General features: G+C 44.8%; 1 protein-coding gene across 3 annotated transcripts in view; it reads right to left on the reverse strand.

The window, feature by feature from the left end:
• KLC4 (kinesin light chain 4) overlaps nt 1-22510 on the reverse strand; it is a 68929-nt gene that overhangs the window by 2649 nt on the left and 43770 nt on the right. For 2 of the 3 annotated variants that reach the window (XM_056852380.1, XM_056852381.1), the window contains exons 11-13: nt 16562-16629; nt 15914-16022; nt 13901-14053 (exon numbers count right to left, since the gene is read on the reverse strand). In XM_056852380.1, the coding sequence (XP_056708358.1) occupies nt 13901-14053; nt 15914-16022; nt 16562-16629 (330 nt within the window). The remainder of the gene's footprint in view (nt 1-13900; nt 14054-15913; nt 16023-16561; nt 16630-22510) is intronic. The other variant, XM_056852382.1, reaches the window with a different exon arrangement.

Below are 22510 nucleotides of genomic sequence, written 5' to 3' on the forward strand. Positions count from 1 at the left end.
TCACGATGCAAGTGGACTGCTCATCTGAATGTCCCCGCCCCCCAAATAAACATTCTCCATATAAAATATGTGCAGGAGAAGGGATAGGCCAGCTTTCCCCTCACATTTTATCTTTTTATGAATGGGAAGCCTCCTCTGCCCCTCGTGAGAAGAGTATTTTAAAATATTTTCCCAACTGCAAACTGGAGTAGTACAGTCCAGGAAAATTGTTATCTCTTGATTCTATGGAATGTATGACCTGGCCATCATTCACACAAACAGGAACACTATCATAGCAAACAAGTTTAAGTTCTATCTCTCACCATTCTCTCTCCCACAAGCATCTGCTCTAACCAACATGAATTAGAACTATGGTGGGATAGAACAGTCCAGAAGGGCACCTTCATAGAATCATAGAGTTGGAAGGGACCACCAGGGCCATCAAGTCCAACCCCCTGCACAATGCAGGAAATTCACAACTACCTCCCCCCTCCACACCCCTAGTGACCAGAAGATGGCCAAGATGCCCTCCCTCTCATCATCTGCCTAAGGTCACAGAATCAGCATTGCTGACAGATGGCCATCTAACCTCTTTTTAAAAACCTCCAGGGAAGGAGAGCTTACCACCTCCCAAGGAAGCCTGTTCCACTGAGGAACTGCTCTAACTGTTAGAAAATTCTTCCTAATGTCTAGACGGAAACGCTTTTGATTTAATTTCAACCCGTTGGTTCTGGTCCGACCTTCTTGAGCAACAGAAAACAACTCGGCACCCTTCCTCATATAGGAAGTGGAGTGTGGGTCCTGCAATGCCTTGTAAATTTGTAATCCCACATTGTGCACTGCTCACACTCTGCCAGCCTGGGAAGTATGCTGTTCATACTGACATTCAGTTTTGTATTCCTAGTCCTATGGCATTGTTCATCAGATGTTCTATACCATACAATTACATTTTTTTCTTTCTGTATTCTGTACTTTGTCTTGAGTCTGTGAAAAAGGAGGGCTATACATTTATTTATTTAAAAAATTTCTATGCTGCTCTCCCCCCCAATAGGGTCCCCAAAATGGTGAACATTGAAACATCTCAACATTAAAACAGTATTCAGAAGTATATAAAAATAATTCAATAAAACTTCTAAACACACAAACACACATTACATCACAACCAGGGAGGAGGGCCAATAACAGGTACTGAGGGTATGGCAAGCAAAACAAAGTGTTTCACCTGCTAGCAGAAGACAATGATAAAGGGAGGGAGACAAATCTATCTGGGGGGGGGGAGTTACAAAGTTTTGGCACCACGACCGAAAAGGCCCTTTCTCATAATACCTTGCTATGTGCAAAGATACTTGGCTCAGGGTAATCATTTGTATATTTTCAAACTTATCAATGCATATATAAGTAACAAAAATAAACCACGAGTTTGTGCTTTCCCCATGGCCCTCTGTTCCCCCTTTGATAATTTTTGAAGGTTATTTTAAGAAGTCCTCAGACTTCTTAACAGTCCCTGATTTGAATACACTTTTAAAATGCTATTTCTTCATTCTTAATTACCCCTTGGAATGCCTTGAATTTCACACATTCGTGTCCCTTTTTCATTTGCCTGCACCTTGTGGTTGCTTGAGCATATTTGGTGTCTCCAAACTACTGGTGAAAGACTCTCTGATACTTCAAGTAATGTGTCCTTCTAAAGAAATTCAGAACTGTCCTGAATATTAGAGTGAATGTTAGAGGCCAAAGAATAAGCATTAATTTGGAGAAACAGTGAAAATCCTCTGAGGAAATGTTATCTGTGTATAGTGTAAGGTGTATAAATAACAGTTCTGTATGCAAAAGATCTTTAACATTAAGAAATTGTAAAGTCATGAGGAAAATATGATGTGGTTTACTTTCCTCAAAGAAAAGCTACGAAGTATGTAGGCCTCTGGGCAGCGTGCCAATCTGAGGTGCTGACATGGTTACCAAGTAGGATTGCTATCTCTAGGTTGGGAAATACCAGGAGATTTGGGGGTGGAGCCTGAGGAGGGCAGAGTTTGGAGGGGGAGGGACTTCAATGCCATAGAGTCCAATTGCCAAAGTGGCCATTTTCTCCAGGGAAACTGATCTCTGTCGGCTGGAGATCAATTGTAATAGCAGGAGATCTCCAGCCACCACCTGGAGGTTGGCAACTCTATTACCAAGGAAGCAAATTTTGTGGAGTGTTTCTTATTTTATATAGGGCACAAGGATTCAAAATGTTGACTGATCAAGTGTATGATTGGTCAGTGGACAATTTAACCACTTAAGGACCTTTAGCTGAGAACCATTCAGATGACTGATCAGATGAGGGCCCTAGACACAGACAAAGAAAATTAAAGGCCAGCCTCAGCCTAGTCAGAGCCAGCCACTACAGGTGAAAAGTTAATAGTTTCAGACAAATGTGCAGATGAAGAGCTGTTTGAAGCGAGATAACTGTGATCTGGCAGGGTGAGCTAAGAAAAACCTCAGGGGGTCAGCCCATTAAGTGATGCAGGTGCTTTGGTATCCTTAGTCCAGTGTCTTTAATTAGAAGTCCTACCCAGAGGAAAATCACTAGCTTCATATATGTGCCAGTGTCTTCAAAGATACAGAACAAACCAAGGAAAAGGAAATCAAATTCTTTTAGTGGGGAGAACCAGCACAGGAATTGTTATATATTACCTATGCCTAGTACAGACCAAGCAAAACATAGAAATACAAACTGTGCTTTACCTTTTAGAGTAAATGGGGGAAATGACCCCCACGTTGCAGTGTTCTGTAGGTATTGCTTCACTCTTCACTCGTTTTTTAATTGAGGGCATTTGCCCATTATTTTAAAGCCCAGGGATCAAACGACTTCCGTGGCATTAAAACCAAATGCAGGTGACCATTACATACTGACCCTATCCTGACTGCCTTGGATAAGTTAATTCTTGGTAACTAATATTTATGGCAGTGTAGCTTTCTTTATTCCTCGTTGCCTTGCATCTTAGGGGGGAAAGCATGGTGGCAGCATTCATTTTAATACGAGGTATCAACCTTGACTCTCAGGGAAAGATGCAGTCCTTTCCCAAGTTCAAAGCCCCATTCAAAATTCTCCCTCTTTTCAAATGGAGAAGCTAGCCTAACCCTGCTCCAAGCTTGTCCCTGCCTCTTGTTTTCCCAAACTAAAAGCTGTGTTCGAGATGGAAGGTTTGTCTATCATACCCGATCCCATAAGTGCATGCAGGCTAGCTGTAGTTATTCATACCCGAATCATGTATTTGCAAAAACAGCCATTTCTATGTGGCCAAGGTAGGGTTGCCAGGTCCCTTTTTGCCACTGGTGGGAGGTTTTGGGGTGGAGCCTGAGGAGGGCGGGGTTTGGGGAGGGGATAGAATGCCATAGAATCCAATTGCCAAAGCGGCCATTTTCTCCAGGGGAATTGATCTCTATCGGCAGGAGATCTGTTGTAATAGCAGATCTCCAGCTAGTACCTGGAGGTTGGCAACCCTAGGCCAAGGCTCTATAGGTGCATCCAGCAGCAGTAACCTATGCAGCATTACTTGATTCAGCAAGCAACTCCAAGGAGGTTTGGCACTGATATGGAAATAACAACATAATGTGGCCAGACCACGTTACATAAGCAGCTGTAGTTGTAGCCCCATCTACTTGCACTTTTCCTAATACAATGTTAAGAATTAAACCTTTGTAAGAAAATGCCGTCTGCACGTGCTGCAAGTCTGGTGCATGTGTGGCATGGGGAAGAAATATATAAAGATGCTGCAGCCAATTAGATGTATCCAGTGCAGAGTTATCCAGCACAAAATGACTGTTCCTTCTTCTGGAGGCCCCATGATAGGTGGGGGATTTTGAAATATCAACTACTCTCCAGTACTTCAGAATCATAGCTGAGTTTAATTTTCGATAGTTGTGTGGAGGCTCCCTCCCCTCCTTTCAAAATTTTGGTGGTTCTTGGGGACATCAAAATACATGCCAAGACCAACTATTCTGGCCTCCCTAAGGACTTTGTGGCCTCCCATATCTTGCACTGGTATTTTGCAACTACTAATTGTTCCCCCAGCCCTCCCACACATACAACACGATACTGCTTGGATTTCTTTTGTTGTGGTGGTGGTGGTGTGGGTTAATCCTTTAACAACTAGGATTAAGAGCACATCATTATATTACTGTCTTCTGTGTAGCCAGGCGGGCTACAGTTGCAGATTATCTTGGTTTCCTGCAGACTGAACTCTTGCTCTGATGAATTGAGACTACGAAATAATTAAATCATATCTATCTAGACCAACTTCAGCTTGCAGACGCGCAGCTCTATTAGAACGGGCTGTCGGCGTAAACTGGACGCAAATCTTGCAAGAACCCACCTTGTGACCCTCACCCAAACAGATAACACAGAGGGTATGGTCATCAGTCTTGGACATCTTAGAGTCGCATTGGGCACACCTCTTGAAAAGGGTGTTCTGCGCCATTACTGCAACCGCGGTGAAGAAAATTCTTAAGCAAAAAACTCACGGTAAACTGGATTATGAGACGAGCGAAGCGTAGTAGAACCTTCCTTACAGGCGGCAAAGAAAGAATTGAGGAATAGGGGGCGCTGACCTCCGACGTTGCGTCGCTTTGGCAGGAAAGTGCGCGCATGTGTGGAGGACACAGCGCCCCCTATCTAGTGACTAGAAGCTATAGAAATCTTCCGATGGCTGGCCTGCGCGTGCGCAGTCCCAATGTGGGACTGCACAGAAGACCGAAGACGAAGTAGGCATAATGTTTTAAAAAAGGCCATTTATCAGGATTTACAAAGCATCCTTAAAGGCCTCTGGCTAACCAAAAGTCTGGATCTAAATGCAGTACATAAGATCAGCAATACAATTTGTTAAGGTAGTGGCAACTAAGTATGCTCTCTGAATATGCCTGAGATTTTCTCTACCTTTCCAGGAAATTAAAAACTTGTACTCTACATGTACAGTTGTTTGATAGAAAGAAACTTAGCAGGCGGATTGCTACTACACAGCTATCCTAGGAAAATGTTTCCTGTTAAATTTTCCCACCAATATTATCCCTTTGCATATGCTATCTCTTTGGAGTCTATTGATAATATGATCCAGTCTGGCAATCCCTTTGTCAATGTTATTAAGCAATTTTCAAGTATCTCTCAGACATATTCTTGCTTTCCTTGACAGGCAGCATCAGCTTGGCCATTGGAGAAAGCTGAGCAGTGGAGAAAGCTGAGCAGTATTGTATTGATTTACTCTATTTTCCTTTAGTGGCAAGCAGATAGCTAGCAGTGAAAAAGGGAAGAGGTAAACATCATTTTTTGTAGTCCTGGAGCACGTGGTGCCTTTGGTGTATGCGGTAGCCTAGGATTCTGAACATGAAGGGCTAACGTGGCAAACAAGGAGAAAGACAATATAACACAGTGGAGTAGGGAATAGGACTTCAGTTCAGACCACTATCCCAGCCAAATATTCATATTTTTAATCCTATAATGCTCAAAGCAAATTTTTCTTAAAAGGTGTAGTTTTTCAGATCTATTGCATAAGCAACCATTTTGAAAAGCAGGTCCTCTTGCTGCTTCTGTTTCCCCCTTCAATTTGATGGGCGTTAGCGTGTGCATGTATGTGCCACAGGGGACAGCAGCTTCCTTCCGCAGCCAGGCTCTTCCATGCTCTTTCTCACTCTCTCTGCAGCCACACAGAGGCGGTTCATTCATTCTTTACACACAGACCTTCTTTCTGTTCAGAAAAATATATCATGTGCAGTGCTGGGCATCCAGAGTCAGGTTGCCAACTGGCCTACAAAAACTCGCCCTGTCCCTTTAATGGAGGCTTAATGGCCCATTTCCACACATTGTCTCTATTTATTTATTTACTTACGTCTCACTTTTCTCCCAATAGTCTCCCCTTCTCCCTTTTATCCTCACAACAGTCCTGTGAGGTAGATTAGGCTCAGTGTATGTGACTGGCCCAAAGCCATCCAGAAAGCTTCCATGTCAGAGTGAAGATTCAAACCTGCGTCTCCTAGATCTTAGTATGACACACTAACCATGGTGCCATGCTGGGTCTATTAAAGAGACAGGTCATATTCTCAAGGCCTGTTGGCAACACTTATCCAAAGACTGGTCCACAGGAGAAAAAGATACTTATTTTACCCCAAAAAGAAAAAGAGGCACAGGGAAACAGCAATTTAGAGTCTTCTGCCTTTAATTGGAGGTAAATTAGTTCACAACATAAAAGAAAGCACCATGTATCAAAGGCAGAGAGTACATCATACTTTCAAATCCCCCCCTGCCCCAGTGCTATTAAAAGGCCCGTGGATAGCCCAGTGCAAGGCAGAATGGAGAGCTGGGCAGAGAACTGATGGAGGCAGTGAGAGCAACTTTCCAGGACAAACTCCGGAGATTTCTTCACAGCATCCTGGGATTGGCTCTACCTTGCCACTTGTACAGGACAGAACCCACCTCAGAGGACAAACTACTGGATTCTTGGCAACAACATTCCATATTATCTCCCCCTGCCTGCCTCGCAGCCTCAGGCATGCATGAACAGGCCTTCTGCTAAAGCACACAGGCAAAGCAAAAAGGCCCACTACAGCTGCAGTGGGCCCCTGAAAAGGAACCACAATGGGCATTTAAGCCCAGAACCTTCCAACTGTCTCACCTTACACCTTCATTCTGAACATCTCTTCTGATGTTCAGACCAATGGCCCATCTTGACCTGGTACCTTATCTTCAGCACTGAAGAAACAGCACAAGGTAATAATAAGTACTGTTATTCAGTTCTGATTTCCAGCAGTTTATGGCCACCCTACGTGGAAAGGTGCACACATCCTACCTAACACCTACCCCTAACCCTAAGAGATAAACATACCTTATCTTTCCCCCCCAAAAGCCAGCTATACTAACAAAACACCAACACAGTCACAAAAACACACACACACACACAACTGTGCATGTTACAAGAGGTGGAGGGCAGTTTCCTGCTGGCCCAGGAGGAGGAGGGGAAAGTGCCAGGTCACCCCTCAGAAATTTAAGGAGCCTTACATTGACCACCAGGTTCAACAGCAAGCAAAGAACAAGCTATCCCCCCTTTGGAAACCAGATTCACAGTCCAAAAAATCCCAACATCCAGTTTTCTCCAAGCATCACTATATCTACATACTAGCAGACTTCTACCAACACATTCCTAGACTTCTCCAACTTTGTTTTCCTATTCTGCTGATGCAGACGCAAATCCAACAACTCTCTTTTAATTGGCATCTTGATATCTTGTCTCTCTGTGTACAGTTTCTAGCCTACCAAATCCCATTCATGTTCTAACTTTAAATCCCTACCACATAAATATTTCCACCACACCCTGTAAGACCCACCCTGTGCTCTAAATTCCTGAGGGAATACTCTCTCTTCCCCCTTCCTCAGGGCCCTGCTCTCAGCTCAGTGCAAAGCCAAGCCCTCATGCATTCAATGTCATGGCTCCCCCTGTCCCTCACGACACTCGTTTCCCACTATATTCTTACACATCCTAAATCGTTTATTGGCCTACATGAACACGCACTAAGCTGCCTTACACTGTCAAAGGTCACTATTGTCTACTCTGACTGGCAGTAGCTCTCTGGAGTTTCAAGTGGAAGTATTCTGCCTCACCAACAACCTGATCCTTTTCACTGTGAAGATGGTAGGGACCAAACCTAGGACCTTCTGCATGCAAAGCAGGCGCTCTACTGCTGAGCCGCGCTACCCCCACTGAAATTGCCCAGAGGCCCAGCATTGGACACTGGGGCCTTCTACCACTTCTGGTCTGTGTCCTGCACTCTCTTGCACACGACAATCTTAGTCTTCACCCTCCTTGTGTAGCACGTCTGGTTCCAGCTCACTGGCCATGCTCCCAAATAAGCAGCGACTGCACTTGCAACCTTAACTGGTGAAAACACGCCCATGTTCTGTGTGTTCATGTTGGGGCGTTTAGCTGGGTCCTTGCGATCTCCAGTGTTGAGTAACAGCATGATTTAAAAAACGTACATTCGTGACAATAAATTAAGAGATGTAAATATGCAATTGCTTCCTCCCCCACATTTGAGAGACGAGCAGCAGACAAACCGGTGGCTGTTGAGCCACTTCTGCCTCCAATTACCTGTCCTCTTGTGAAAAAGGAACTGCATGACGATAACGTCCCTGTTCACAGCCAAAGAGATATTTTCTTCTGAAATGAAGGTACCCTGAAGTACTACAGGAAGAGCTGGTCCACAGCGGAGTCTCATCAGCAAGGACAGGATATATTGTATGAAAAACGTACCCACCACGACGGTCCCTATAGCCTATCCCCACCTCTCCTGTCTCCCATTCGGTCCCAGAGGTGGATCATGGTCAGCTCAATAAAAGTAAAAGTCCTAGCTGGGAGACTACAGTTCATTCCTGTTGATTCTTCATCGTTTGGCTCAGCAGCACATTCTTCTGTACTCTTTATTGTTCTTACATTCCCCGCTGTGCTCGTCCTGGGGCAACTGAACAGACTCCAGCTACTCAGAACAGAGCTGCTTCCATCTTCATCTGTACAGATCTCAAGGTCAACCACTCTGACAGGTGGCAAACCAGCCTCAAGTAGCAGCCATGGACACGTGAAATACCATTTTGACATCACACAACAGTGGGAAAGATGGAACAGAGCACAGCTCAACCACCCCTCCTGCCCCTTTCCCCACAATCTGAGGCAATGCACAGAACACACACATACCTCTCAGCTCCCCACCCTCTGCCCTCGCAGCAAGGGAAAGAAAAAAGGAACAGGGGAAGGCCAAGGAGGGATAAGAGAACTCAAAAAGAGGCAGCCAATTCCATAATATTAGAAGGCAACAGGGGAAAAGTGAATGTGTTGCACCCAGGATGAGCAGGGCACAGAACGGAAGAGCAAGGACATTATTAGGCAGGAGGAGCCTTTCATTCATTTCCCCCATTTAAGACACCGGAAAGAGAACTGAAGAGGCCAAGAGGAGTCCTGCAGAGGCCTGGCCCTGACACGGATGGGGGAGGGGGGGAAGACAGCTCCATGGAGATTCTTCTTGTTATCTTGAGGACTGATACAGTAGAGGAGCCGTGGGTTGCGAGCTGGACATTCCTTTGCCGGTGCTGCTCTGCTCATCGGTGCTCATTGAGATGGAAGGCTGGGGGGGACTGGAATCCTTTGCTGAGGAGAGCAGGAACAGCGGAAGGAGGGGGGACGGATCAGAGGAAAGAGTCGGAAGGTACTGGCACAAGCATCCTGGTGATTGTGATGAAGTGGGGGAGAGGGGAAGAGGAGGTCTCAGGAGGCATTTAAGCCTAGTGCACAGAGGAGAAAGACACAATTTACAAGGCCGTAGTGAGGATGCGTGATAATCCTGATGCAGTGCAGGGAGAAAGGGAAGTACAGGCAACAGTTCAGGTGTGGAGGACAATCAACTGCAGAGGGGTAGACACACACACACACACATTTGTCTTTTAACATGAGATGGAGCCTTTTTTCAAACCCAATGAGGGGGAACAGGTGGCTGGATAAAGGATGTTTGGAAACATTTGAGGTAGAGGCTTTGCTCAGTCATGCTGGACTACTAGGAATCTTATGACAGTCGTCAGACCCTGGGGTGCTTTGTTTTGCACAAAGGATTGCCCATCTTCCCTGCTTTCACTAAGCTAGCAGTAGAGTGGTCTAGAATCTGACCGTCTCATTCTAAGTAACGCACAGAATGGCTTCTAGACTGCAGCACAGTACAGGTGGCAGAATGAAAAGATGGAAACCTGCCAGGTGGTAAAGTGTACTGCTTCAGACTGCAAGTGGGAGGAAAATGCCATTTCTGAATGCTTCTCTGTGCTGCTCTAAGTTAAAAGAAAGCAAAACACCCTAACACATCAGTAAGAAAAAACTCTAGTCCAATGTGATTTCTGCTCTGTTAGGTTTTCTACTTGCAGGGTGAATTTTACATAGGAGACTACAGAGGGCATAATCAGAGAAACAATATGGGCCTTTCCACTGTTGAGAATGAATCAACACTCTCAGAATATCACTCTTCCTGGAAGTGAAAAACTCAACCTGGGTCAATGCTGCCTAAACAGAAAGTATTAGGAAGTAGGAAATGGGAGAGAAGAATGAACTCCTCCCTCCCTGGCCAAGATATCAATAGATATAGCAAGACCTTGTACAATGAGTGAAGCCACATGACTGCAACAGTAGACAGGAGCACCTCATTGAAATACGAAGCTACCTTAAGGATAGAGGGAGAGCTCTTGGCCATCTAGCCTGGCATTGTCTTGGCTTTCCTAGTCCTGTTGCCTATGATCTTTTTAATTGCAGCTGCCAGGGATTGAACCTGGGACCCTCAGCAGGCGATGCACACTCTCTGTCTCTGAGTTATTAGTTCTTTCTCAAGGGTTACTTGGGTTATTACAAAAAAAAACCTTGCAGGGATATCTTATTTTCATGCTCTCTCTCTCCCCCCACAATGCTCAGATCAAGTCCAGAACAGTTGTGGAAAGAAAAGCTGGGATGATTCTTCAAGAGCTTTATAACTAAAGAAGTGTATAGGTTTCATGGAAGTTCCAAAAAGCGTAGTGCAAAAGGAGCTTCTGAGCTTTACATCGCATTCAAAGCCTAAGGAACGGCCAAGCTGAACTGCAGCATGGCTTCATGTAGTTAAGCCTTGAACATAATTTTGAGGGGGAAAGTGTTGGTGATGGACCAGCCGTAAAATGAGGTTTAAGAGTGCCTGGGAAGAAGATGGAGCCCTGCAAGGTGTCTGGTGGCTGAGTGTAGCTCTTTCCATTTTTCCAGTTTCAAGGAACCCTTTTAATATTGATTGGCCTGCCAATGGATCTCTGCAATGTTCATTGCACAGAATCCTGGAAAGTATTCTAGGGTTACCTTCAGATCATGAAGGGTGCCTGCCAGGACTCATCACTGTTTATTTTTTATTATATATTGTGCACAATTGTATTTAAAAACATAGGGCCTGAAATACAGGCTTCCTGAAAAGCACAAACATAGTTACAAATATTACCAACACAAATTGTGTATGTATGACCACTGAGGAAGGGCTGTAAAAGGCCAAAACAGGTCTGGTCAGATTTTGGTCATTTTATGTACTAACAACAACTATTATCTGTTGGTAATACTTGTAACTATGTTTGTGCTTTTTAGGAAACCTGTATTTTAGGCCCTGTGTTTCTAAATACAATTATGCACAATATATAACAATAACAGATTTATTGGTTGTTATATTAGATAGCGTTTAGCTCAACCCGTTTGGTTTCCCCTGACTTTTAGGTTGAGTTTCTTTGTTCCCCCTTTTCTTAAGTTAAAAAAAAAATATTTCAGGCAATATCTTTCAGAGTTTAGGTCAGCTACAAACTACAGCTCTCTCTTGGAGCAGTTCCTTTCCTTCTAGAGCTTGCCAAAACAGGATAGTACACCCTTCTTTGAGGCCACAAGGCCACGGCACTGCAAGATAGCTATCCAACATGGATACTGGCTTCCATTCAGCAGGAAGCTGTAGCAGACACATGACTGTGGCATCTTTTAATGCTCAACCAGCTGCCCCACAGCCTTGTTCATCTAGAATGCATGCAAACAAAGAAGGAAAGACTCCTGGTACAAGTGTGTAGCAGAAGGATTCCTGAACGCCCAGGAATTGTACTGCAGACACACTGTACAGGAGTAACCCCACTGGCCCCTACATTGGGTCAAAACCCACCTCATAACTGCGGAGAACATGTTCTGTAGACAGCAATACACACGGGGTTACCGCACTTTGTATTCCCAGCAATGTATTAAGAGTTTGAAAATGTTGTAAAAAACATCGCTTTAAAGGGGTTTTTGGATACCACGGTTTATAAATGGTTGGAAGGCGTCTTCACAGCTAAAGGGGCCAAAGTGCAAACAGTATTTCTTATAACATTTTCAAACTCTTAATACATTGCTGGGAATACAAGTGCGGTAACCCCCACAGACAGGGTAGACAGTGAAGTTGAACAGCTCCAGATGAGGAACTAGGTTCTCTCTCTTATCAGCCAGACACTTGCTGAAGACATGTTTAACACTTGAAAGGAAGGGGAAGGGGCATGATTTGAGATTCACCCCTCCACATAACATGAAATGGTTATATTTTTTTGTCACAGGGCAACCTTTGGAAAAATAGTTCTGAAAGTTTTATAGCTGCTGCGTGGGCCTACTAGGCAGTGCCCATGGCACTTCTCTCCCTATAACCCCTTCAGCAGCTTTGTGGCTGCTTTTAAAATGTTGGCGAATGGTTTTTAAGGTGAAGAATGAATATAGATACACACACACACACACGCACAGAGTTTGATTTTTTTTTTAAAGGTGGGCAGTCCATCTGGAGCATGAGGAACTGGGCAGGGTTGATCCAGCAGGCAACTTGCTAGATTGGATGCGTGTAATGCAAACTGCAAAGCTGGCATTTGCACCATGAGTGAAGGAATCACCATGAGATCAGTTAAAAGATTAATGTTTGTCTTCACTTGGAGAGGGAAGTGTCATCCTTTGGGGAAATACAGACTTTAGGAAATATGCCCCTATTTCCTAGGCCTCCAGGGGGTATGCTCTCCTTTGTAGGTTATTTCACTTGCTGCCTGTTAGGTACAATCCACAATCAAGATTGCAAGACCTCCCGTGGTGCTGATTGGCTGTCATGGCAAGTTACTCAGGGTAGATGGGGTGGGGGGATGGAAGTAGCGCATGCAGGCAAGCGAACAGCAGAACTGAGTGTGAAGAATTAATGAGGGATGGAGCAAGGGCATGTTAATACAACCGAGTCATAGGAACATGTGGCTCATATTCTCCCCCACCCCTAATCTAGGACAGATTCCTTGCCGCTAGCTACATCCTATGAATTATCCCAGAGAAACCTACTTATGTTTATGTCTGCCTCATTTATTGCCCTCTTACACTGCCTCTTCAAGCCAAGATGACATGCACCACCACTCTGAGCTAGGAGGCTGACATTGGAAGGCAGAGAGGAAGGGAAAGTTCTTGCATGATGGAGCAAAGCAGGAGACAGTAAAACTCAGAATCCACCTCCAAGAAATCACAAAGACAAATTCAGCAGGCCATCCCGTCAGAGACATGTTCATTACCACATCACTCACTCATTATCCAGCTGCACTGCGGCCAAAAGAAGCAAGTCAATTGCTTTACCAAGGGCTGAAATTTCTTGGGATTGTTCCTGACCACAGAGAAATTTCTCAGGCCCACCTAGCTCAAAGCTCCCATTCTCTGTCCGAGGCAAGGCAATGCTGTACAGAAACCAAACTGAAAAGGAGCAGCCGGGAACTGGCAAAGGGTAAGAGTGTAGGGAGACGTTATTTCTAACCCGTATGTTGCTTCGCCAGCCCACAAATGCAGAGAAAGCTGTACACATATGTTCTTGCCATCCTAAGATACAGTACTCACACATGAACTCCACCGCCTCCAGACACACCCTTCAGGCACCACACACTCACCAACACACACAGACACTCACCAACACACACAGAGCAGAGCAAAAGCACTTCCAGTGCTTCTCACTAGAGCAAGGCTATCTCCTCCTGGAAGGGGAAGCGACATTCTCCGCCCTCCCCTGCAACAGATGAGGGACAGAAGCACTGTGGCGATATTAGTAGAGAAGTCAAAGGTGGCTGGGATTAGTCAAAGGTGTACTTTCTTTTCCAAAGGCAAGAGCTCGGCTGTTCTGAGTGAATGGGGAGAATTAAAGAGCTCCCCTCCCCCTCTTCCTGGATCTGTCTAGCTGGCAATAAGAAGAGTGGTCAGGGAGCATGCAGAGGATGAATGAAGGTGGGCATGCCACGACAGGCCATCAGTCCCCCGAGTCGGCAGGGGGCAGCGTTTGAAACTGCTGCCCTTTGCCTCTCTAGGCTGGATTAGGCGTCTCTTGATGGTGGACTTGTACTTACCCCATTCCATTCCACGCCCATACTCACTTCCTCGCTACCATATGTGGCGCTCTCGTATTTGACGTTGGCTCCCAGGCTGCTCCTCCTCCTCTCAGAGCTGTCACCCTCTTTCAGAATCTCTACCACCTTGGTCTGGTTAATGGGGTCGATTCCCTGCAAGGGGCCAGAAGCAGGAGAGGAAACTGGTAAGGCTCAACTTCAGCTAGGAATGCTCAGATCCTCTCAGAGTTATCTAGAACTGGAATGTAAAGCAACCAGTCTATTTTAGGACCAGCCACCACAGGACACGTATATTCTCCGCACATAGAAAACTGCATCTAGCCAACCCGAAAATTCTACACAAGAAAATGCTATATTCTGTTGCCTGTATAAATTATGCAGATCAAACAAACCTGACGATGCACTCATGTTTTACTTTGGTCATTTATGGGGAAAGACCAAAATAACAGGATGGGATTAAGAAGAAGAAAAAGAGTTGGTTTTTATACCCTGCTTTTCTCTCCCTTTATGGAGTCTCCAAGCGGCTTACAATCACCTTCCCTTCTCCTCCCCACAACCCTGTGAGGTAGGTGGGGCTGAGAGAGCTGTGACTACCCAAGGTCACCCAGCGGGCTTCATGTGTAGGAGTGGGAAAACCAACCTGGTTCACCAGATTAGAGTCCGCTGCTCATGCGGAGGAGTGGGGAATCAAATCCGATTCTCCAGAGCCTGTTGCTCCTAACCCTACACCACGCTAGCACAGGGCCTTAACCTATCCAGGGTAATAAATCTTCCACTTCTTCCTTTCACAGGCTTTAGACATTTCACCAGAAATTGGCCACACAACTTCATAGCCACAAGGACTTTAAAGAAATCTTTACAAAGGAGTGAAACTCAGCATTTTTAGAATGCTAAATTCTGCAGTTAGTGTCAGATCCTGCACTTGTGTAATGCATTTGAAGTGCACACTCAGTCCTGCTGACCTCCTGGCAACACAAGGAAGAGGCACCAACAGAGCAAGAGTACCCCAAAATAAATGCCAGTCTCCTTCCTCTTCCGTCTCTAAGTGGCTCTGATGACAGCTGGCGTTGGTATAGTGTGGACTAGGATTTAGAAGAATAAAACAAAGTCCAGTGGCACCTTAAAGACTAACATTTATTTCAATACGAGTTTTCATGAGTCACAGCTCACTTCTACAGATACCTGAGGAAAAATCATACTGGGAATTCCTATGGTGAAGATTAGGTGGGGGGAGGAGCCAAGGCAGAGAGGCTTGGTGTAAATTTTACCAAATCTTTTAAGTGCAAATTCTCAATGGAAAGGGGAAAGGGAGGAGCACAGGTAGACAGATTAGGTGTGAATCCTGCCATAAATCAAAATTAAAAACCCGCTCTATCATGGGTGCCTGCTGGGTGACACTGGGCCAGTCACTCTCAGCCTACCTTACCTCACAGGCTATGAGGTTAAACATGGAGGAGGGGAGAACAATATTGTAGGTTGCTTTGGGTCCTCTACTGGGGATAAAAGCAAGGTATAAATGTAAAAATAAATATGTAATAAATAAACATGATGAGTGGCCCTACCAAAATCAGGGCATGGATCTCTGCGTGTTGACTGCCCTCCAACTGGCTAGACACAGAGATGTATAACGTTTTGAATCTTGTTTTCTGACTAATCACAGAACTTTTGACCCTTACATCCTCAACATCACTGTGGACATGTCCCATAGGCCATTTCTGCTCAATTTACCAGTGGTTTTTGTAGGCAAACTAGAAAAAAATAGAGGGATCAGCTTTCCAGCAGGAATTGCTCTATTTCTGATCCCAACTTTATGGTTTTTCCCCCTGGGAAAACAATCGATTAGCTCTGGGAGCCTAAACCCTAGCACTGCCTTACAAAAGCTAATAAAATAAAATCTGAATAACTCCAATAAATAAATGTAAGGAACACATACACCACACACCCCTTTTTTTAATCCTCCTCCCCCAGAGTTCCATTCTACCAACAGGTATACCTGTGTGGTGTGGGGCTAACCTGTCTCCGTGACCTCACAGCACACTCCTCCAAAGTTTCTGCAGCTTCCAGTTTGCCTTGACGCCTGTATAATGCGCCCAGGTTCCGCAGGGTGGTGTTCACAGTGGGGCTGATAGATGCAAAACAGAAAGCACAGAACTGAAGTTACTGTATCCTAGCTGTCCTTGCCTACTCTTGCAGTACCCTGAACATTTGAGTCCAGCTGTCTGCAGCTCTTGCATCCAGTGGCATCAGGGCAACTTAGCCCAGCTACTGCTAACATGCAGAAGGAGCCTGGAATGACATAAGACATTCCATGAGGAAGCGGAACTTGCCCTTTGCTACGACAGCCTTGTTCCCTAGTATCTGTCCATAGCTCAATACACACCACACAACAGCTGCAGTGGTGGTGTTAGCAGAAGCAGGAATCAAACTGGACCTTCTGGTGCACTGCTTCCATCTGCTCTCCAATTCTCTTGTCTCTGTTATGCCTTTAACCTTCCACTTTCATCTCCACTCCTCCTTTCTGTTTTGGCCCCAGCCACACATTAGGATCACCTTCAGAAGTTTGTTTCTTTTGTGTTCAAACAAGGGGAAAATGACACAGCTGAAACGGTTTACAGAAGGTATGAAAGAAGGTTGGGAACTCTGGGAAATTCTAGGTCTTACCTGCTAACTTTACAGGCCTTGTACCAGCCACCATACTCTGCGTAAGGGGTGTTGTCTCTGTGCTTGCCCTGCAGAAGAAGAGAAGAGGGAGAAGATTTGTGAGGATAACCAAAGCATCAGCACATTGCAAGTCCACAGTTAGAAAGTGCCTTTCTGCCCAAACACCCGAATGTAATAGAGATGTAGATCTGTTGCCTTGCAGCCACACCGGCCCCTTTTGAAAAAATACATTTCTTAAAATAATTCTATTCCAGTTTTTCAAAATATGCTCAATTACAGTTTATGAAGTAATCAATGTACAAAATACAATAGTAAAGAAAAAAGCAGTAAAATTAACAAAATAGAATACCACAAGCTCTCAGTGAAAACAAGTCAACTAGTTGCAGGAGGGCTAAAGCAGAATGAAACGAAGAAACCAGCCACAAAAAGCTAGAAAATTTAATGGCCTTTGTCTGGTGCTTGAATGTTAGCAACCAAAGTGCTAGGTGGATCTTTCTAGACTGGAACTTCCAGAATCAATCCACAACCACCCCTATCTGTTCTCATCACCCACCTCATCTCCAATGACAAGGAGACCTAAAGAAAGACCCCCAAGTCATTCAGCAGGTTCACATGGGAATAGGGGATCTTTCTGATACCCTGGCCTCAAGCTATTCAAGGTTTTATAAGATAAAATCAAGCCTTTTAATTGAACTCATAAACAAAACCAGAAGCCAATGCAGATCTTCCAACAATCTTCCAAAGACAGCCCCATAAGCAATACATTAGAGGACTGTTAACGTTGACATGACCAGATCATGTTTAACTGTGGCAAGGTCTTTCCTTTCCAAGAAAGGGTGCAACTGGTTCACCATAAAAGTGTTTACAGCCAAAGATAAAGCTGGTTCTAAAAGCATTCCCAATCTGCATATCTGATTCTTCAGGGGGAGTGCAACACTGTCAGCCCTGTTTTATCTCAAATTTGAAAACACAGGCAAAACATGGGGAAATGCAGGGGGAAATGCAGGGGGAGAGCAAGGCGACCCCTGATGGTTGGCAATGGCATGCATAATCAACATAAAGACCCAAAGTCGTCAGTGGGGTGACGGCGAGTGAAACAGACATGTGTAAGAGATAACTGAGGCATGCAGGGCTCTAGAGAGTGCAAAAAAAAATACAGGCTATCGTGCCACCATTGGGCAAAGCCTGGAAATGACTCCCCAGAGAGCAGGAGAGTGGGGTAAAACAAAATGATCCCCAATGAAGATTCCCATCAGCTTGGAACTGACACAGAAAAGGCCTCTTTTCTCACCTGAGGAGGACCTGTAGGGCAGGTTCTACCCCTGCCCTCCCAAACACATCCACACCAATTAATCGTAAGCATAGGACAGGCAAAGGATTCAGGAGAGTGACATACTGATATTGGGCAAATTAATTTGCTCTCAAGGTGATTAAGGAGACAGAGCTGCAAAGATACCAGAAGGTGATGCAACTACCAGCCCCAAGTACATAGTCATCCCATTTGTTTATTACAGGCTTTCAACCCAAGAGCACGGTGACTGCAGAATGGGACCTCTGCTCACATTACCGTTTGGGCTTTTAAAATAAAACTGCAAATTGCAGCATAAATGGATGATTGCCCTGGTTTCAGCATTTTTAAAAAAGGATCATGTCTGTCTGGTTCAGACACAGAAGCTGCTTGTGCCATTGCTGAGATTTTGGAATTCTAGGGCCGGAGGGTGAATGAGACACACACATAAAACACACTTGCAAATGAACTTGGGCAAAAGCATAAACATCCCATGCCTACAAAATGTAGTGCTCGAAGAGGCTGTACAAAAAGCTTCAGTGTTAAATTAGAGATAATTAATGGGGTCTAAAACCCTCAAGGGAAAAACCAATTAGGCTCCTCAGTGTGTTTATGTGCTGAAACAAGACTAGCAACTGAAAGTTATGCTCCAGCATTTTATCCTGTGCGTGCCACCCCATTCCTGAAGCAAATTCCTCTTTGGCAGTAGCTTCCACTTGGAATTGTGCCCAATTGCTGGCAGGTTATTGTTCCCTCAATATTCTCTGGGGCAGCCAGCCAACATACAGGAATCTGATTCAGTCATTAGCTCCCGAGGCTTCAAATAACTTCCTGATTAAAATTCTTTCATAGGTGTTCCTCTGCCAGCCACTTTCCTGACATCCCTGAAATCTGGGGGTTCTAAGTTGGGAGAGACCCAAGGGAAGTACTGAATGAGTGGAAGTATATTAATTCATATACGATACTACCAATGAGGTAGGAGTGACAATCAAACCCCAGGTTGCCATACTGTGCTTGAAGACCAAGGGGATTCTGGGTTGGTAATCCAGAATGGGCTCATTCAGATAGAGTCTGCTTCATTTATAAAGCAGGTTGCTTAGAGTGAAGGTTTTAACCATGCTGTATTTTATCTATATTTCAGTTATTGTCATCTTCCCTGAAGATTATTTATCAGTTATTGTCATCTTCCCTGAAGAGCCCCGTGGCGCAGAGTGGTAAACTGCAGTACTACAGTCCAAGCTCTGCTCACGACCTAACTTTGATCCCAACGGAAGTTGGTTTCAGGTAGCAGGCTCAAGGTTGACTCAGCCTTCCATCCTTCCAAGGTCAGTAAAATGAGTACCCAGCTAGCTGGGGGTAAAGGGAAGATGACTGGGGAAGGCACTGTCAAACCACCCCATGAACAAAGTCTGCCTAGTAAACATCGGGATGTGACATCACCCCATGGGTCAGGAATGACCCGGTGCTTGCACAGGGGACCTTTACCTTTTTACATCTTCCCTGAGACTTCAATTTGGACAAGAAACTCAGTTTCTGCCCAGCATAAAATACTTAGTCCAGTTTTAGTACAACTGCCAAGGATATTCTGCACAATTACAGTAAGAATACAATAACCTAGTGGAACACTAGACTGCCAAGTGCTAGTGCAGCCATACAGTGCCTTCGGGCTTCTTACAGAGCCCATAGCCTTGTCACAAAACTCTACTGGATCTCAAGCGTATGGAATGTATTGCATGTGTACCCTGTCTTTCCTCCCAAGAGATCAAGAAAACACACAGGATTCTTCCTTCCTCCTTTTTCTCACAAATATGAAGCTACCTTACATATGGGCTTGGGGGATATGGGTCTGTTTCCTTATCCAGCTGAAGCACCGCACTTTAAAGGAAGACTATTGTCTTACCCTGTGGCAGATGCCTCGCAAAGGGCCTACAGAGCTGGACTCTCAGCTAAACATAAACCTGCCAGGGTATTTCCCAGCTAAAATGATGAAAAAAGGACTACTGCTCAAGCTGTTCTTCAAACTAAACAGTGTCAGGGTTGACAAGTGTGCAGGGGCTCAGGCTTACTTAGTGCTCCATTCACTGTACAATCCCTTATAAATCAGGAAGGCCTCCAGTAACCGCATGTTCCCAGTCTAGCTGCAAGCTGAGCTCTAGGCAAAATTATTCATAAACTGCAGGCTTAGCCATACTTCCTTGAGAGTAAATGCCTTTAATTTCAGTGGGACTTCTCAAAAGTTCAGGCACAAGCCTGTTTTATGGTATGTCATGCGTTAGAGAGGGTTTTTTGTTTGCATTGTTTCCTACTGCATTGTTAGTGGATGTCTTGTGCTGTCTGACTTTAGTTCTTTTTCTTTATTTTGCCATCCGCCTTGAGTCTCAGTGAAAAAGGCAGGCTGTAAATGAAGTAAATAGGACTAAAACCGAAACCTTCTCTTCTCTTGCCGAACAGTTCTGCTGTGGACTTTGGACTATAATCTTAGACAGCTGACATCTAGATGCTTTTTGGATGATGAACACCATCTTTCAGCCCTGTAAAATTCTGTTCCCATGGATCACTCACCAATTTTGAGCTCCCAGAGTTTCTACTCAGCAGAACCTAACACAGCTATCCAGCTCTCATTCTCCTCCCTTCTGTTTTGATGACAAAGAGGATGTCAGCCATCCTATCCTATTTATTCACCTTCTGCTATCCAGCGTCCACCACAAACCATGAACAGAAGTTACCCAACTCCATTTCCAAGCCCATTCACAGGAAGGTGACCTGATGCCAACTCTCTTTCTGACGCTACGATGTACAAAGAATATGCCAAGAAAACAAAAACAGCTCTCTAGCAAGGTGGGTTTTATGCCTTTTAATAGCACAAGAGAGAAACGAGAAACCAAGAATGTCGGTTGAAGACAACATGGTAAGGAATGGAAGCCTGGCCTCTGGAATCAGAATACATTACAAGTCAGAGAGTAGACAGGAGATGAGTTGCTTATTCCAACAACACATGGACTCACTATTCTCCATTAATTGAAAAAGTCCCTGTTTTTTCAGTCTGGAAAGCTCCGTCTCACTTCTATATTTAAAATGCTGATATAGCTTATCAGTCAAGAACAGGTTCCCCGTTCACATTTTAGTTCAACCCTTAACTCATAGAGTGGCTTTAGCCAAGGTCCTCTTCTTTCAACTGCTTCTCCACCTCTGATAAAGCAATAAAGGGTTGTTGTTATTAATTCCAGCAATGGTATCTGCAACTCTGAGCTCTCAGTCTGCCTGTAGCATTTTTCCCAAGTATTATTTAGCAGGAAGCCTTGCACAATCAAAATGAATGCTTGCAACGGATACTCTAACTGGCTAAAATATTTCCCCACAGCTGCAGAACTTTGAAAGTTCACAGGCGTATGGAGGGACAAAATACAATTTCAGCCTCAAGTGCAGGTTGGATCTTGGTGATGGACTTAAATCTTGAAGTAGCAGAAGTAAAGAGGAGAACTAATGGTAGATGGGGAAGGATTGAAGTCTTATGCTCCACTTTCTTCCGGTCACTCTTCTCATTGTCCATGGGTACAACCCTATTAGATGCAGAGTCACTAGGAAAGACAGGGCAGGCACCATCCAGCAAAGGAAGATACTTCTACTAGTAGACAATTGCAGGAAACTGGTGGGAGCAGGTTGTTGCAGTCTCAAGTTCAGGAACAAAAGCTCTTCCTAGTGGCTTTCTGGATGAAGCTCATTTCCAGAATGCAGGTCAGGCATTATGCAAGATTTAAACGTTAATTAGTATCTGTGAAAGAGATGCAGGGTTCCTTGCAGGGTTCCCCCCCCCTCCCGCAAACAACATGAGAAGAAATGAGGGCAGTGGGGGGGGGAAACTTGGTAAAAACAAAAACATCTGAGATGATCAAGCTGAAGAATGCTGATGCCTTCTAGTGAAACCCCCCCCCCAAAAAATACTACATCTCAGAAGGGAAGGGACCCCACTCACTCCTATAGCACTAGCATAAGTACTCTGGTCTAGGGAACAGCCAATTTCAGCTCAGGGCTCATAGAAACACTCTCATTCAAGCCAGGTGGTAACCAGCTGGCTTCTTGTAGCCCATGGTCCAGGTGGGAACAGAGCAAGAATCAGTGTCCAACAGCTTGGTGGTCACATACAAGGGAGACCTGCTCCCATTTAGTTTTTCTATATAGATGCCAAATTATTTCCTGACTGCAGGGTTGGATTCTTCAGTTCAACAGCTCCAAGGCAGCAGATAGAAACATCCATCTCTGACATGGCTTCCAGAATATGCAGCAAGAGATTCTATGTGCTGCCCTGACAGGCATGAATGAAAGCAGGTTGGCTGGAGGGCCCTACGCATCACCAGCTCCATCTGACACACACTCCTAAGCAATCTGTCCCACAGGAGGCAGTTTAGGAAGCCTGGCCACGATCCAATAAAGAAGGAACTGTCAGTCTGTACTTTTAAGATACAATGTGGTCCATTTTAGATGTCTGGGAAGCTAACAGAGATACTCATCAAACAGGTGTCAGATGTTCGATCAGATTTCTAAATATGGCACTGAGACAGAGAGGGCAAATAGCTTCTGCCAGAGAGAAGCCTTTATATGCCCTATCTGGGAACTGCTCTGCAAGAGAGAGAATCAAGCGAAGTCCATCAGCTCAGCCCAAA

Source organism: Euleptes europaea, chromosome 7 (assembly GCF_029931775.1).
Source record: "Euleptes europaea isolate rEulEur1 chromosome 7, rEulEur1.hap1, whole genome shotgun sequence".
NCBI lineage: Eukaryota > Metazoa > Chordata > Lepidosauria > Squamata > Sphaerodactylidae > Euleptes > Euleptes europaea.